This window comes from Schistocerca gregaria, chromosome 1, assembly GCF_023897955.1.
Source record: "Schistocerca gregaria isolate iqSchGreg1 chromosome 1, iqSchGreg1.2, whole genome shotgun sequence".
Classification (NCBI taxonomy): Eukaryota; Metazoa; Arthropoda; class Insecta; order Orthoptera; family Acrididae; genus Schistocerca; species Schistocerca gregaria.
In genome coordinates, this window is record NC_064920.1 from 1179556917 (window position 1) to 1179571839 (window position 14923).

The 14923-nt window shown below is 39.1% G+C and overlaps 1 protein-coding gene across 2 annotated transcripts in view; it reads right to left on the reverse strand.

The window, feature by feature from the left end:
* Nucleotides 1-14923, reverse strand: part of LOC126284497 (E3 ubiquitin-protein ligase RNF123-like) — a 184962-nt gene that overhangs the window by 145343 nt on the left and 24696 nt on the right. For both annotated transcript variants that reach the window (XM_049983475.1, XM_049983465.1), the window contains exons 3-8: nucleotides 14281-14519; nucleotides 14056-14151; nucleotides 8832-8976; nucleotides 3337-3580; nucleotides 2808-3050; nucleotides 2546-2727 (exon numbers count right to left, since the gene is read on the reverse strand). In XM_049983475.1, the coding sequence (XP_049839432.1) occupies nucleotides 2546-2727; nucleotides 2808-3050; nucleotides 3337-3580; nucleotides 8832-8976; nucleotides 14056-14151; nucleotides 14281-14519 (1149 nt within the window). The remainder of the gene's footprint in view (nucleotides 1-2545; nucleotides 2728-2807; nucleotides 3051-3336; nucleotides 3581-8831; nucleotides 8977-14055; nucleotides 14152-14280; nucleotides 14520-14923) is intronic.

The window sequence follows — 14923 nt, forward strand, 5'->3', positions numbered from 1 at the left end:
CATCCCAACATTTGCCTAGAGCAATTTTGGGAAATCATGGAAAACATAAATCTAGACAGCTAAACACAGGTTTGAACCATTGTCCTCCCAAATGCCAGTTCAGTGTACAGAAATATGGATGTATATTTTAACAGATGAATACAGTGTTATCCATATCAATTTTATAGAAAAAGGTGTAACAATAAAATCAATTCATTATACACAAGATTCTTTAAGGCACCCATGTGGCACTAAACTAAAGAATTACTTTAATTATGACATCAATAATAAAGTAAGGGTAGTAGTGAGGAAACATCATGATGCCTTCACTGTCATCAAAATCATGTTTAGTTATGTGATGATGTTGCAAAAGTAATACATACAATTAAAGATGAGATTCTAAACAAACTTCATATGTTTGGGTTATTAAATGATTTCCTCCTAATGGCACAATGTCCACACCACCATAACTTCTCAGCTCATAGATAGATGGAACTCCATTGAAATCTTCTAAGGTATATCTGCAGTTTTTCATGTTCATTGTCACTTAAGGTAAAAATCTATTAAGATGTTAGTTGTGTCAATTTTCCTCTTCAATTTTTTCTACACGATTGACATTCTGACCCCTCTTCTGGGAACTTCTTGCAGAGTGCTCAGCTATCTGGGCACCAGATGATCCTGAAGTAGATCCCAGTAGAGAGGTCAAAACATTGACTGTGTAGAAGATACTGAAAAGGAACATGATACAGCCAAACAACCTAGAAGACTTTAGCTTCGACTTCTAAAGCAAGGTGTAATGTCATATCATCAGACAAGAACTGTATTTTTTGAGTTGTAACAAATCATCCAAGGCCTAAATCACAGTGACAGGACTAACATACAAACTATGGCTGACATGATTATATATCCCGCACGCCATTCTACACAGAAATTATCCACTTTCTACTTGTGCATGACTAAATAGTTACTAAGTGCCACAAAACACACTGAATTTTTGCTGTATGACAGATATGAGCCGGAAAAGGGTAACAAAACTTCAGTTTCTGCAAAATAAGAAGTTCACTGTGAGTAGAGTCAGATATACACTCCTGGAAATGGAAAAAAGAACACATTGACACCGGTGTGTCAGACCCACCATACTTGCTCCGGACACTGCGAGAGGGCTGAACAAGCAATGATCACACGCACGGCACAGCGGACACACCAGGAACCGCGGTGTTGGCCGTCGAATGGCGCTAGCTGCGCAGCATTTGTGCACCGCCGCCGTCAGTGTCAGCCAGTTTGCCGTGGCATACGGAACTCCATCGCAGTCTTTAACACTGGTAGCATGCCGCGACAGTGTGGACGTGGACCGTATGTGCAGTTGACGGACTTTGAGCGAGGGGTATAGTGGGCATGCGGGAGGCCGGGTGGACGTACCGCCGAACTGCTCAACACGTGGGGCGTGAGGTCTCCACAGTACATCGATGTTGTCGCCAGTGGTCGGTGGAAGGTGCACTTGCCCGTCGACCTGGGACCGGTCCGCAGCGACGCACGGATGCACGCCAAGACCGTAGGATCCTACGCAGTGCCATAGGGGACCGCAACCGCCACTTCCCAGCAAATTAGGGACACTGTTGCTCCTGGGGTATCGGCGAGGACCATTCGCAACCGTCGCCATGAAGCTGGGCTACGGTCCCGCACACCGTCAGGCCGTCTTCCGCTCACGCCCCAACATCGTGCAGCCCGCCTCCAGTGGTGTCGCGACAGGCGTGAATGGAGGGACGAATGGAGACGTGTCGTCTTCAATGATGAGAGTCGCTTCTGCCTTGGTGCCAATGATGGTCGTATGCGTGTTTGGCGCCGTGCAGGACTGCATACGACCGAGGCACACAGGGCCAACACCCGGCATCATGGTGTGGGGAGCGATCTCCTACACTGGCCGTACACCTCTGGTGATCGTCGAGGGGACACTGAATAGTGCCCGGTACATCCAAACCGTCATCGAACCCATCGTTCTACCATTCCTAGACCGGCAAGAGAACTTGCTGTTCCAACAGGACAATGCACGTCCGCATGTATCCCGTGCCACCCAACGTGCTCTAGAAGGTGTAAGTCAACTACCCTGGCCAGCAAGATCTGCGGATCTGTCCCCCATTGAGCATGTTTGGGACTGGATGAAGCGTCGTCTTACGCGGTCTGCACGTCCAGCACGAACGCTGGTCCAACTGAGGCGCCAGGTGGAAATGGCATGGCAAGCCGTTCCACAGGATTACATCCAGCATCTCTATAATCGTCTCCATGGGAGAATAGCAGCCTGCATTGCTGCGAAAGTTGGATATACACTGTACTAGTGCCGACATTGTGCATGCTCCGTTGCCTGTGTCTATGTGCCTGTGGTTCTGTCAGTGTGATCATGTGATGTATCTGACCCCAGGAATGTGTCAATAAAGTTTCCCCTGGGACAATGAATTCACGGTGTTCTTATTTCAATTTCCAGGAGTGTATTTTTCTGACACTCAGGCTGACAATGAAGGAGCCATAAAGAAACTGCAATTGACATACATACGACAAATCACTCACTCACCTCACTTTATCAAACAGCACATTTTCCAACAGATAGTGCCTTGTTCGTGGGTGGCTAACCAAATGGGTAAGCATTACGAGGCTCCTCTTTTGACTAGCATAATCGAGATCAAACGAAACATGGCGATAGCAAGCAAGTAAGCATGATGCTATACTTTCCAGACACTGCTTTATTTCATGCTCCTGGAAGAGATTATAGTTCTTAAGCAAGCATATTCTCACCCAACAGCAGGTAAAAACTATTTAAGAATCATACAAAGTACCTCAAGAAAAGCCCACAATAAATCCATGAAAATTAAAAATTTATGTTTCTTTTCCCTTGTGTTTCCTTCTGGTTGCATATAATCTGCAGGCACACCACACAACAGCTCTAAAAAGGGTAACAAGCATGCTTCTGAAATATATGATGACAGCAGTAATGGAGCCAATGGGTCGATCAAAACACCAGCTAATCCCATCAGTAATGCCTGGTTTGATGTCACATCCTCTATGTTCCGAGTAGAATTCTGTTCAAGATACAGACTACAGAATTAATTTTTGACACAAATATACAGGCAGGATATATATATATATATATATATATATATATATATATATATATATATATATATATATATATATATATATATATATATATATATATATATATATATATAAGCAATGCTTTAGTAACATAACAAATAAGTAAAATGCAAAACAACATACATAGAAAAATACACATTATGAGATCATAATAAGAAATATTTCCTATTTACAACATGAAATATTTCACAGCTAATAAATCTTACTAACTTCATAACTCTGTTCAAAAACCATAAGAAGCTGCAGCAGCCATTTGAATAGCATATTGGCTTTGTCTAAGTCATGATGTGGAACTTCCTGAATTGGTTGATATCCTTCCACTGGATAACGAAATGGTGTAGACCCAAAATTTGCAACCAGGTTTTCAGTGAACGCTAAGCTTACTGCAGGGAAATAGACCATTCCAGGTCCTAATTTAACATCAGAGAAGGCTTCTCCCATTGTGTGGCCATTCCTAAACATATCAAAGTAAATTACAGCATTAAGAACAAGACACTTTAATTTTCAAAATTATTTGTATATTAAGGAAAATGTGACATCATTAAGGATAAAACATTGCTGCAAAGTAAAAGAGTTAAAGAAGTTTCAAACAAGTTAATTAATTAATTAATTAAAAGTTTTTAAAAAATCTGAAAATCAAACACACTGAGTAAAGATAGACAGAACCCATACACTTATCTGGCATAAGCAAATGGCTGCATTACACAGTATTGACAGATTCACGTACAAGACAAAAAGACTGAAAATATGGGACTTAACAGGTATTTGTAGCAAAATCAACCAGGACTGAAAGAGTCAAAAGAAGCACAGCCCAACAGCTATGTGATACAGTCTTCCCTTTTTTCATATCTGGAATGGCTTAACATACCATCAGAAACTTCAGTCATCAACAATACATTCTCCATCACAATTTACAACACTCTGTCGACACCGAGACAGCTTCTTGATTCCACAACTGTAGAAATTACATGGCTTTGAGGTGAAGTACCCATCGAGCCACATTCAGAGCACATTTTCATCCAGAAAGGAAGTTCCCTGAATGTTGCTCGATAAAGCAGAAAAGGTGAAAATCTGTGGGCACAAGACCAGGCGAATAAGGTGGACATAGAATGATTTCCCAACCAAACTCCTGTATTTGTCAATTCCAGTAAAATTTACCAATAGCTGTATACTTTAAGATATTATTTTATTTTATTCTGAAGGCAACCAGTTTCAGCATTTCATTATGCCATCTTCAGGCCCCATACCCATCTATCCAAATAAACGAACTTGTTACATAGCTCCATAAATCACTGGATTTCATGAATTCAATCGTTATACAATTGTTTCATTTGAAGATGTGATAGCAACTGCTGTTGCTGTCAGTTACTATTACATCTTCAAATGAAGCAATTGTGTAATGATTGAATTCATTGTATCCAGTGATTTATGGCACTATATGACAAGTTTGTTTATTTGGATAGATGCATATGGAGCCTGAAAATGGCAATATTAAATGCCGAAACTGGTTGCCTTCAAAATAAAATAAAGTAATGTTTTAAAGTACACGGCTGTTGATAAATTTTATCGATGCTGACAATTACTTAACCAGCTGATGTCCCCTGGTCAAGATGGACCAACAGAGATTGAAACTCCTGTATAGTGATCTTTGTCAGTCTAGCAGAACATGGGTGGACATTACTGTGGACTAGCATCACTTCATGCAGTCTTCCTAGTTGTTACTCTTGGACTGCATCTGCAAGACATCTCAGTTATTGACAGTAAATGTTAGCAGTAATGGTTGCATCTCGGGGAAGCAATTTGTAGTACACCACTTTGTCACTGTTCCACCAGATGCATAAAACCATCTTTTGTGGATGCGCACAAGTCTTTGTACGGGAAGTTGCTGCTTTGCTTGGGATTAACCATTCCTTTCTTTCCATTATGTTAGCATCAAGACACCCTTTCTCATCACCAATAATGATACAGAATAGGAATGTTCTGTGTTGTTCATGAGCCAATTGATGACAAGCAAGCAGAGATGCACATATGGCCACCAACTGATTTTTGTAATTTTGGCTTAAAGCATGCAGTACCCATACACCCGGTATTTGAACCTTCCCTACTGGCTGCAAATGTTGCACAATGGTGGAATGATCACAGATCATTCTCAAGTACACTAATGTGGATCAGTGTGGATTGAAGCGATTAAATGATCTTCATCAAACCACGAAGATCATCCTGAACACGGAGAGCCACTAATGTCAAAACGATCCCATTTAAAATGAGAATGACATTTTCTTGCTCTGCTCTGAACAATGGGATTATCCCCATACATGGTGCAAACAAAATGATCTTTTGGCATTTATTGGCCGGGATATCCCCTTTGAGGTATGGCTGCCGTACTACAAGTCTTTTTAGTTGACGGCACTTCGGTGACTTGGGTGTCAATGGTGATGAAACGATGATGAAGGACACACAACAAAAAGTCCCCTGCCAGGAATCAAGCCCGGGTCTCTTGCATGGTAGGCAGTAATGCTACCGCTGCACTACGGGGTGGACATATGTCACAAATGTTTCTATCTGACTCCATTGCTGTCAACCCTCTACGGAACTCAAACAGAAGAATATGTCGGAAATGTTAGAATTTCTCCACTTGACACTCCATTTTTCTAGCTGCCACAGTTCCACTCACTATCTCCAAATGACAAAATGTAAACTCAATGGCAACAGTAAACAACAAATAAATAAAAACCACAGCAACAGGCATACCAACATGCAAAACAAAAACATTACAAACTTATATACCAGCCTAATATTTGAGTTTATGATTCATCTCCTGAAATACATAAAATTTAAAGAAATCTTGAAATGCATGTAGAATTACGTCTCTGTTATTGTAACTGTGCTACATTAACTCATGAGATGTGGTGTCTATCTTCTTTCTTCTTTTTTCCTTGCCAAATTTTCATACTATCTTTTCTCATCCTTTAGAAAAAACTTATCATATTCTGTTATGTTTTTAACATTGTTTTATTGAAACTCTTCCCCTCTATTTTAAATGATGCCCGATAGCATTTATGTGCTTTCTTCTTGCCTACAACAGATTTTGCTCCTCGCACAAGTACCTTCCTAAAATAATTACCTGCTTTAGATATCAATCCACTTTGTAAATCTTTTCATACCCTAGATTTCTGGCTTTCTGTTGGCAAGGGTGTTTCCTTTCAGTTCTGTATGTATTTTCATTGTTTTTTATGATCACTTGCAGTTCAGAAGCAGTTTAGCACTGTCACAACCTGCACAACGTCTTTATTATTTGATAAAATGCAGCAGTTTCATTTTGACATGACAATCAGCTGTGTAAATATTTCCTTTATTATGTACAACCAGTTTCAGTCACTGGCCACTATCACTGTCTCAACATCAACAACTAAAATTTACACATTACAAAAATGTACAATGAGATGTTTGTGCAGTGCAAATGCTGCCAGTACATTGTGGAACTGGCATAAATGAAATGTGCATTAGAACAGTTTTGTAGTTTGAAATCCTATTATACTTCCACATTGTGCATTCAGAAAATGCCAAACACAAATAGAATGGAAATAATGTTATTGAAAACATGAAGTAAGGAAGCAGTCTGAGAAATTACGAATACCAGAAAATTAAGTTTAGCCAGAAGCGGTGTACCATACAGTAAAATAAATACACTGTCAGATTGGTTAAAAGTGATCAGGGACCATGAACAAAATACTCTCTCATAAAGGTATGCATATATACAAATATGTAGTGCACATAGTTGGTGCAAAGATTGTAAGGTCTAAACAATTTGCCTGTAAACATGTTTTCAATTATATTATTTCTATTCCATTTGTTTTCAGCATTTCCTCATTACACAACGATGGCCTCTAAAATTGTTCTGATGCACAACTGACATATGAAACTTTTGGAAGTATTTGGGGCAGTCATAAAGTTTTAACTATCATAAGATTAAGGTTAGGCAATTAACATTTTATTTGTTTGCAGTTCTGACACACATCAAAGTCTCCATGCCACAGAACAATAGGCATGGCTAGAACAGAATAAAAAAAATAATAACTAAATAAAAAAAATGGTGCACCCCAGAAATAAAGTGGAAAATCAGCAGCAGAAGCAGAGTTGCAGAGAAAATCAAATGACTTCTTTGGCCTTCCAGAGTGACCTGAAACCACTGTGACATTCCTGGCACTACCATCAAAAAAGAAAATGGGCTACGCCATTTTATTCTGGTTCCTTTAGCAACCTACGGTTCAGATTTTATAATGTGTACCAAGACTACAGACCTATACTAGCAAACAAACAAACAAAAACTAATTATGTAATTTTACTTTTTCAAAGTGATAATCAAAACTTTATGACTATCCCTCAGTATGCTACACAATTTATGAACAAAATTTAAACCATTTTTCTAATTTTATTGTTTTGTAACTACATTTCTGATAAATGTTCTACATCTTATTTCGTTTTAGTTAATCCACTAAACTTCCTTCACATTTTGAAATTTTAAGAATTTATTGTTTCTACACAAAAAAGTATCAGAAGATTTTTATTATCACCAATATCACAGGAAATTGCACTTTTCAGTACCTTTATCTCCAACAATGTTACTCATGGTACACCTGCATGTCACAGTGAGAAGAGTTTGGCAAGTAATGTGAACAATTTCTAATCATGGCAGAGCTATGAACACAACAATCTCAGTACACATCCGAGTGCTTCTGAATCTCTGAGTCTGGGGTCAGTACAATCTGCTTATATCTGTTCACATTCCAAAAGACCTGGCAGCCAGTCTTTGTGTCAACAAACATACATTTCATCTACAGTCATATTTTCATTTACATGAAATGATATGATTGTATGGCATTGTTGGCCAGAAGGCCACACGCAGGGGAGTTCGGCCGCTGTATTACAAGCCCTTTTTTTTTAGTTGACACCACTTCGGCAACTTGGGGGTCAATGATGGTGAAAATGATGATGGAAACACAACACCCAGTCTCTTGCCAAGAATCGAACCCGGGGCCTATTTTGGTAAACAGCAAAGTATTCATAATTTAATTACACTTGTGTAAATCCAGCTGAAAAAATTAAATAATTTTCTATTTGGTATTTCATTATAAAAACTTTAAATATGAATCTTCCTGGCAGTTAAAAATTGTGTGCCAGACCGAGACTTGAACTCAACCGACTGAGCTGCCCAAGCACAATTCACAACTCAGACTCACGACTCACAGCCCAGGCTGTGGCTACGCCAAGTCTCCACAGTATCCTTCCTTCCTGGAGTACTACTCTTGCAAGGTTCACAGGAGAGCTTCTGTGAAGTTTGGAAAGTAGAAGATGAGGAACTAGGGGAAGTAATGCTGTGAAGATAGGTCATGAGTTATTCTTAAATAGCTCAGCTTGTAGAGACTTGCCTGCAAAAGGCAAAGGTCCCACGTTCGAGTCTCAGTTCGAGTCTTGGTCCAGTACACGGTTTTAATCTGCCAAAATGTTTCATATCAGTGCACGCTCAGTTGCAGAGTGAAAATTTCATTATGGAAACTAAGAATATCCATTAACTGAATTTTTGGATATTGCTTTAATTTCCTGTGGAAACTAAAAAAAAATAACTTTATCACATCAAACAAATTCTCTTCTTAATTTATGATTAAGGGTAACTAGTAAAAATATTTTTGGAAATGCAGCTGTACCTGTGAAACCCTACAGCACCTCTGTCTAAATCAATTGTGCAGCCAATAATATCACCACTCAGCCACGGTTCACCATATTTGTAGGTGGAAACATTCCATTTTCGCACCCGGTTGCCATCGTAAGCGTATGAGTGGAGAGTATCACCTAAAAATACAAGAAAAAGAAAAACCAAGCTTTGGTAGTTACACTCTAATTACAGTTTCATCCAAAATTTCAAATCTGTATGTACAGCTATACTCTGCAGCCACGCTACAGTGCATGGCAGAGGGTACTTTGTGTACGACTGTCAATACCCCCTTTTCCGGTTCCAGCTGCTTACAGTTCACGAGAAGAACAATTGCTGGTAAGCCTCGGTTTGCACTCAAATATCTCTAATTTTATGTTCACGGCCTTATCACAAGATGTATGTAAGAGGACCATATACAAACTCGGAATTTTAAGAGTAGACCATAATGTGATGCATAATGCCACTCTTGCAGAGCCTGGTTGATCAAGTCTGATCTTTTGTAATTACTAAATCAACCTGTAATGAAACATGCTGTTCCTATTTGCATCTTATCTATTTCCTCCTTCAATTCTATCTGGTGCAGATCCCTGATTAATGAGAAGTATGCATGTATTGGTTGAATAAATGTTTTGTAAACTATTTCCTTTGTTGATGGACTGCATTTCCTTTCCTGAGGATTCTTCCAGTGAATCTTTATCGTCTGTCTTATCTGCAACTAATTTTATGTGGTTGTTCCACATCAATTCACTCCATACGATTACTCCCAGCTATTTTATGGAAGTAACTACAGCCAGTGATCGCTCTGAAATCATGTAATCATACAATACAGGGGATTTCTCTCTATGTATTTACAATACATTACATTTGTTAATATTGAGGGTCAATTGCCATTCCCTGCACCAAACATCAATCCTCTTCAGGTCTTCCTGCATTTCAATACAATTTTCTAGCATTGCAACTTCTCTGCATACAATGGCATCATCCACAAAAAGCCTCCTGGAACTTCCAACATTACTTACTATGTCATTTATGTATATTATGAAAAATAATGGTCAATTACACTGCCTTAGGACACACCTGCAGCTATTTTGATGTCTGAAGACCTCTCTCCATTCAGAATGACATGCTGTGTTCTGGTTTGTTTGCTGGGAGCATTTTAGTCCAATCACACAGTTGGTCTCATATCCTGTACGCTCATATTTTGATCAGTTGGTGCTAATGCAAAACTGTATTGAACGCTCTCTGGAAGTCAAAGAACATGGCATCTACCTGGGCAACTGTATCTATTGCTTTCTGGGTCTCATGGATGAACGGAGTGAGATGGGTCTCAAATAACGGTTGTTCTCAGAACCCATAGTATTTCCTATAGAGGAGAGTTTTGGTCTCCTGAAATGTCTTAATAAGCAACCATAAAACACGTTCCAAAATTCTACAACAGACTGACATCAGAGATGTAGACCTATAATTTTATTAAGTCTGTTCAACAACCCTTCTTGTACATGGGAATTAACCATGTTTTTCCCAATCACTAGGAACATATCTTTGCTCAAAAGAACTATGGTGCGCTGCTCCTAGAAGAGGGGTGAGTTCTTTTGTATACTATGTGTAGCATTAAACTGGTATCCCATAAGTTTCAGTGGCCTTTCCTCTAGTGAGAGATTTCAGTTGCTTTTCTATCCCTTGGTCGCTTATTTCAATATATGCCATTTTGTCATTTGTGCAACAATTTAAAGGAAAAACTATATTGCGATCTTCTCCTGTGAAGCAGTTTTGGAAAAAGATATTTAGTATTTTAGCCTTTGTCTTCGATCCTCTGCTTCTAAGCCATTATGGTCACAGCGTACTTGGACATAAGGCTTCAATTTGCTGCTTTAACATATGATTTTCTGTCAGAGATTTGGGCTTTCAAATTCATATATAGCGCTTCTTACACTAATTTTGGCTTGTCTGTGAGGCTTTGCCTATGTTTAAATTTGGAGCGGAGTTCTCTTTGCTTTCAAAAACTGTAAAGATGACCTGACGAGTTGAGAACAGGTGCAACAATGTCTTTTCTTTGTGCCTGTCTGCAACTCAATGGGTCAACATTATGGTGAGTAGCATTATTTTCCTAATATTGTTAAAGTGTATTATAAGATGCTCTTGAATTTTGTCTACTGATGGTCAACACTGCTAGTGCTGAAGGTAAAATTTTCACCTTGACCTATCAGGTGATTTGAAATCTGTCTCTTGTCACTCTTGCTAAACAGAAAGATCTTCCTAACTTTCCTCATATTCCTACTCACAGCTGTAATTCAGTGGTACTGAAATATCCTATAATCACTGACTCCCTCTTCTACGCAAACTGATTCAAAAAGTTCAGGTCTGTTTGTCACCAGCAGATCTAAGACATTATCTTCATGAGTCAGTTCTCTTATTTACTGCTCAAGGTAAGTTTTAGATAAGGCACTTAGATCAATTTATTTCCCTCAATTCTCTATCCCTACTACCTGCCCTAATCACTTGAGTTTCCCAGTCTATAGCCAGTAAGTTACAAAACTCCATCTAAAATTGTAACAAGACTAGGGAATTTATGCGAAATATTCTCTGAGGCTCCCCTCAGATGATGGTCCACAATGGCACCTTTATCCACATTGTTTCGAATTCTGAATCTGTACTGGTCTCACTAGATATTTCACATTTTCTATTAATAGATGAAAAGCACCAGTTTGCATTTGTTCTACAATATCACTTATTTTGTATTAACCGGTTTTCAATTTACAAGACCACCTTTAGAGTAAACGTCTGAAGATGGCCTTGTAAGCTGAAAACCGGTTAACGCAACAGAAGTAATATTGTAGAACAAATGCAAACTGGTGTTTTTCATTTTTATAATGTTGTTCTACCAAGAACCGATGGAAGAATATGTTAACACTTTCTATTGTTATAAGCACAACTCCACCACCAGCATTCAACCTATCTTTGCGATATCCCAGCCAGGGTCTAGAATTTCAATACTATTGACATATAGTTTCAGCCAGCTTTCTGTCCCTATGCTACTGTTTATAAGTGATACTACTTCCAGAACCTTTCCACAGATGCTCCTGCAGTTACGTAATACTACTTTTAACATTTTCTTCCTTCAATCTGCTATGATGAACGCTTCTCTGTCCAGATCCAGAATACGTCTTTTCAGGCCTATGAAGAGGTTTCTCTATCCTAAAACCCCCTACACTGATAGCTGATTCCTAGACATAGTGCATGCCTGACCTATTAAAGGGGAGTCTTATATTTCTCGACCCCATAGAGGAGCTCAAGAAATCTGCACCCAAGATTGACACAGAATTGTCTAAGACTATTTTCTTATTCATTATTAAATCTACTCCTGCATTACCACTATTTGATTTCATATTAATAATCCTGTATTCACCAGACCAGACATCCTGTTCCTCCTGCCACTGAACTTCACTAATTCGCACTGTATCTAACTTCAACCTATCCTTTTCCCTTTTTAAATTTTCTAACCTGCCTGCCCGATTAAGGGATCTAATATTCCATGCTCCAATCCATAGAATTCTGTTTTGTTTCTCCTGATAATGGCATTCTCTGAGTAGTCTCAGCCCAGACATGAGAATGGGGGACTATTTTACCAACTGAATATTTTACCCACAAGGACGCCATCATCATTTAACCATACAGTAGAGCTGTGTGCCCCCTGAAAAAATTATGGCTGTAGTTTCCCCTTGCTTTCAGCTGTTCGCAGAACCAGCACAGCAAAGATGTTCTGGTTGATGTTACAAGGCCTGATCAGTCAGTCATCCAGACTGTTGCCCTTGAAACGAATGAAAAGGCTGTGCCCCTCTCTAGAACCACACATTTTACTGGCCTCTCAAAGATACCCCTCTATTGTGGTAGCACCCATAAATATAACAGTAGAAATCTAAATAGTCTCCCCTATCCACAACTTAACATCACTCTTGTGCAGAAAAGAATGGAGCAAGCAGCCATAAAAACATTTGATAAACCCCCTTGTGTATTAAGGGTGGTTGAAAGTTTCTGCTCCACAACACCTACACCATGCATGAATTGCTGAAGGTATAGTATGTATTTTGTTGGATTACATTTACCAAAGTTTCTTGTATTTTAAAGAAAGCTAAAACAGAAAGACAAATTCAGTTATGTAAATATCCAGCATGTAGCCTTGTTATTTGTAAGCCTACATCACTGTGAGTTGTCGTGAATAAGATCCACAGAACAGGCAAAAATTTAACTGGCAACTGACCTTTAACATAGACAAATGTAATGTATTGCGAATACAGAGAAAGAAGGATCCTTTACTGTGTGATTATAGGATAGCGGAACAAACACTGGTAGCAGTTACTGTTGTAAAATGTAAATGTATGCTTGCGGAACGATTTGAAGTGGAATGATCATACAAAATTAACTGTTGGTAAGGCGGGTACCAGGTTCACAGTGATTGGGAGAGTCCTTAGAAAATGTAGTCCATCAACAAAGGAGGTGGCTTACAAAACACTCATTCGACCTATACTAGAGTATTGCTCATCAGAGTGGGATCCATACCAGATCGGGTTGACGGAGAGGGGAAAGAAGATCCAAAGAAGAGTGGCACATTTTGTCACAGGGTTATTTGGCAAGCGTGATGGCGTTACAGATATGTTTAGCAAACTCATGTGGCAGACTATGCAAGAGAGGCGGTGTAGCTTGCTGTCCAGGTTTCGAGAGGGTGCGTTTCTGGATGATGTATCGAATATATTGCTTCCCCCTACGTATACCTCCAGAGGAGATCACGAATGTAAAATTAGAGAGATTCGAGCACACACAGAGGCTTTCCGGCAGTCGTTCTTCCCAAGAAACATACGCGACTGGAACAGAAAAGGGAGGTAATGACAGTGGCACATAAGTGCCCTCCGTCACACACTGTTGGGTGGCTTGCAGAGTATAAATGTAGATGTAGAACCCACCATTTCTTATTTGACAACATATCACTAGATCTTGGGTTTTTTTAACTTAACTCACCATTTGTTATTTTACAATACATGAATAGATCTTGAGCTACAATATTGTCTAAATATTTCTATACAGGAACAATGCTGCAATAACCTCAAGAATGACTCGTATGGCTCTTCATGATAACACATACCAAATGAAGCTGCTGATTCCCACGTATCTGTTTCAAAAATCTTTACAGAAGAGAGAAAAAATAATCAAGCACTACTCACCTACACCTGTTTCCTGAGTAAATCTGCAATTATTTGTGGCCCAGCCAATCTGCATAACACCTTTGGATCCTAGCTGTACTTCGTATTGCCATTTACCTAAAACAAAACAGTACGCTGTCAGGATGTCATGCTCTAGCAATGATAGTGACACATAAAGGTGTCTCCAAATATGGCATTATCAGACATATTATAACATAATTTGCTGGAAATAAAATAGATGGTTACCTTTGTAAAGACAGACATTTGCACGTATTGTACTAAAATTTCCTTGGGAATTTACACTAAGTCTGTCTGATCCAAGCACGAAGAGTCCAACGTGAGATGCTACATCAAAACAAACATGAGAGGGACCTAGTCTCCCTTCACGTTTGTCACAAAAATGAATGTTTTCATCAGTATCCATTTTCATATTGTTCAGAGCATCTTCCAGCCATTGACTGATTGTTCTCAGGTAAACTGCAGTCCTGAAATAAGGTTGTCAACTTTGCAACTATTACTTTTGATAATAATGACATAGGATTTTTGGTATACAATCTATATTACACATTAAGAGAGAAACTGGAATGGGGAATGATAGCGGGGTAAAGTGACATAATGAAAGAAAAGGAGAGAGAGGTGCTGGTGCACATGCACCCACACCCATACTTTCTAGAGAGAGAGAGAGAGAGAGAGAGAGAGAGAGAGAGAGAGAGATACGAAGGGTTGGTCAGATGACGATGCAGCGTGTGTATAGAGGGCATAAGAGGAAAAAGTAAGGAGAGACGAGAGAGAAGGGAAAGAGACAAAAGATTTACAATTTAAGCTATTGACAGACAGGCATCTTACTTATAAAAGAAAACAACAAAATGGAAGTCACAAGACTAAATAC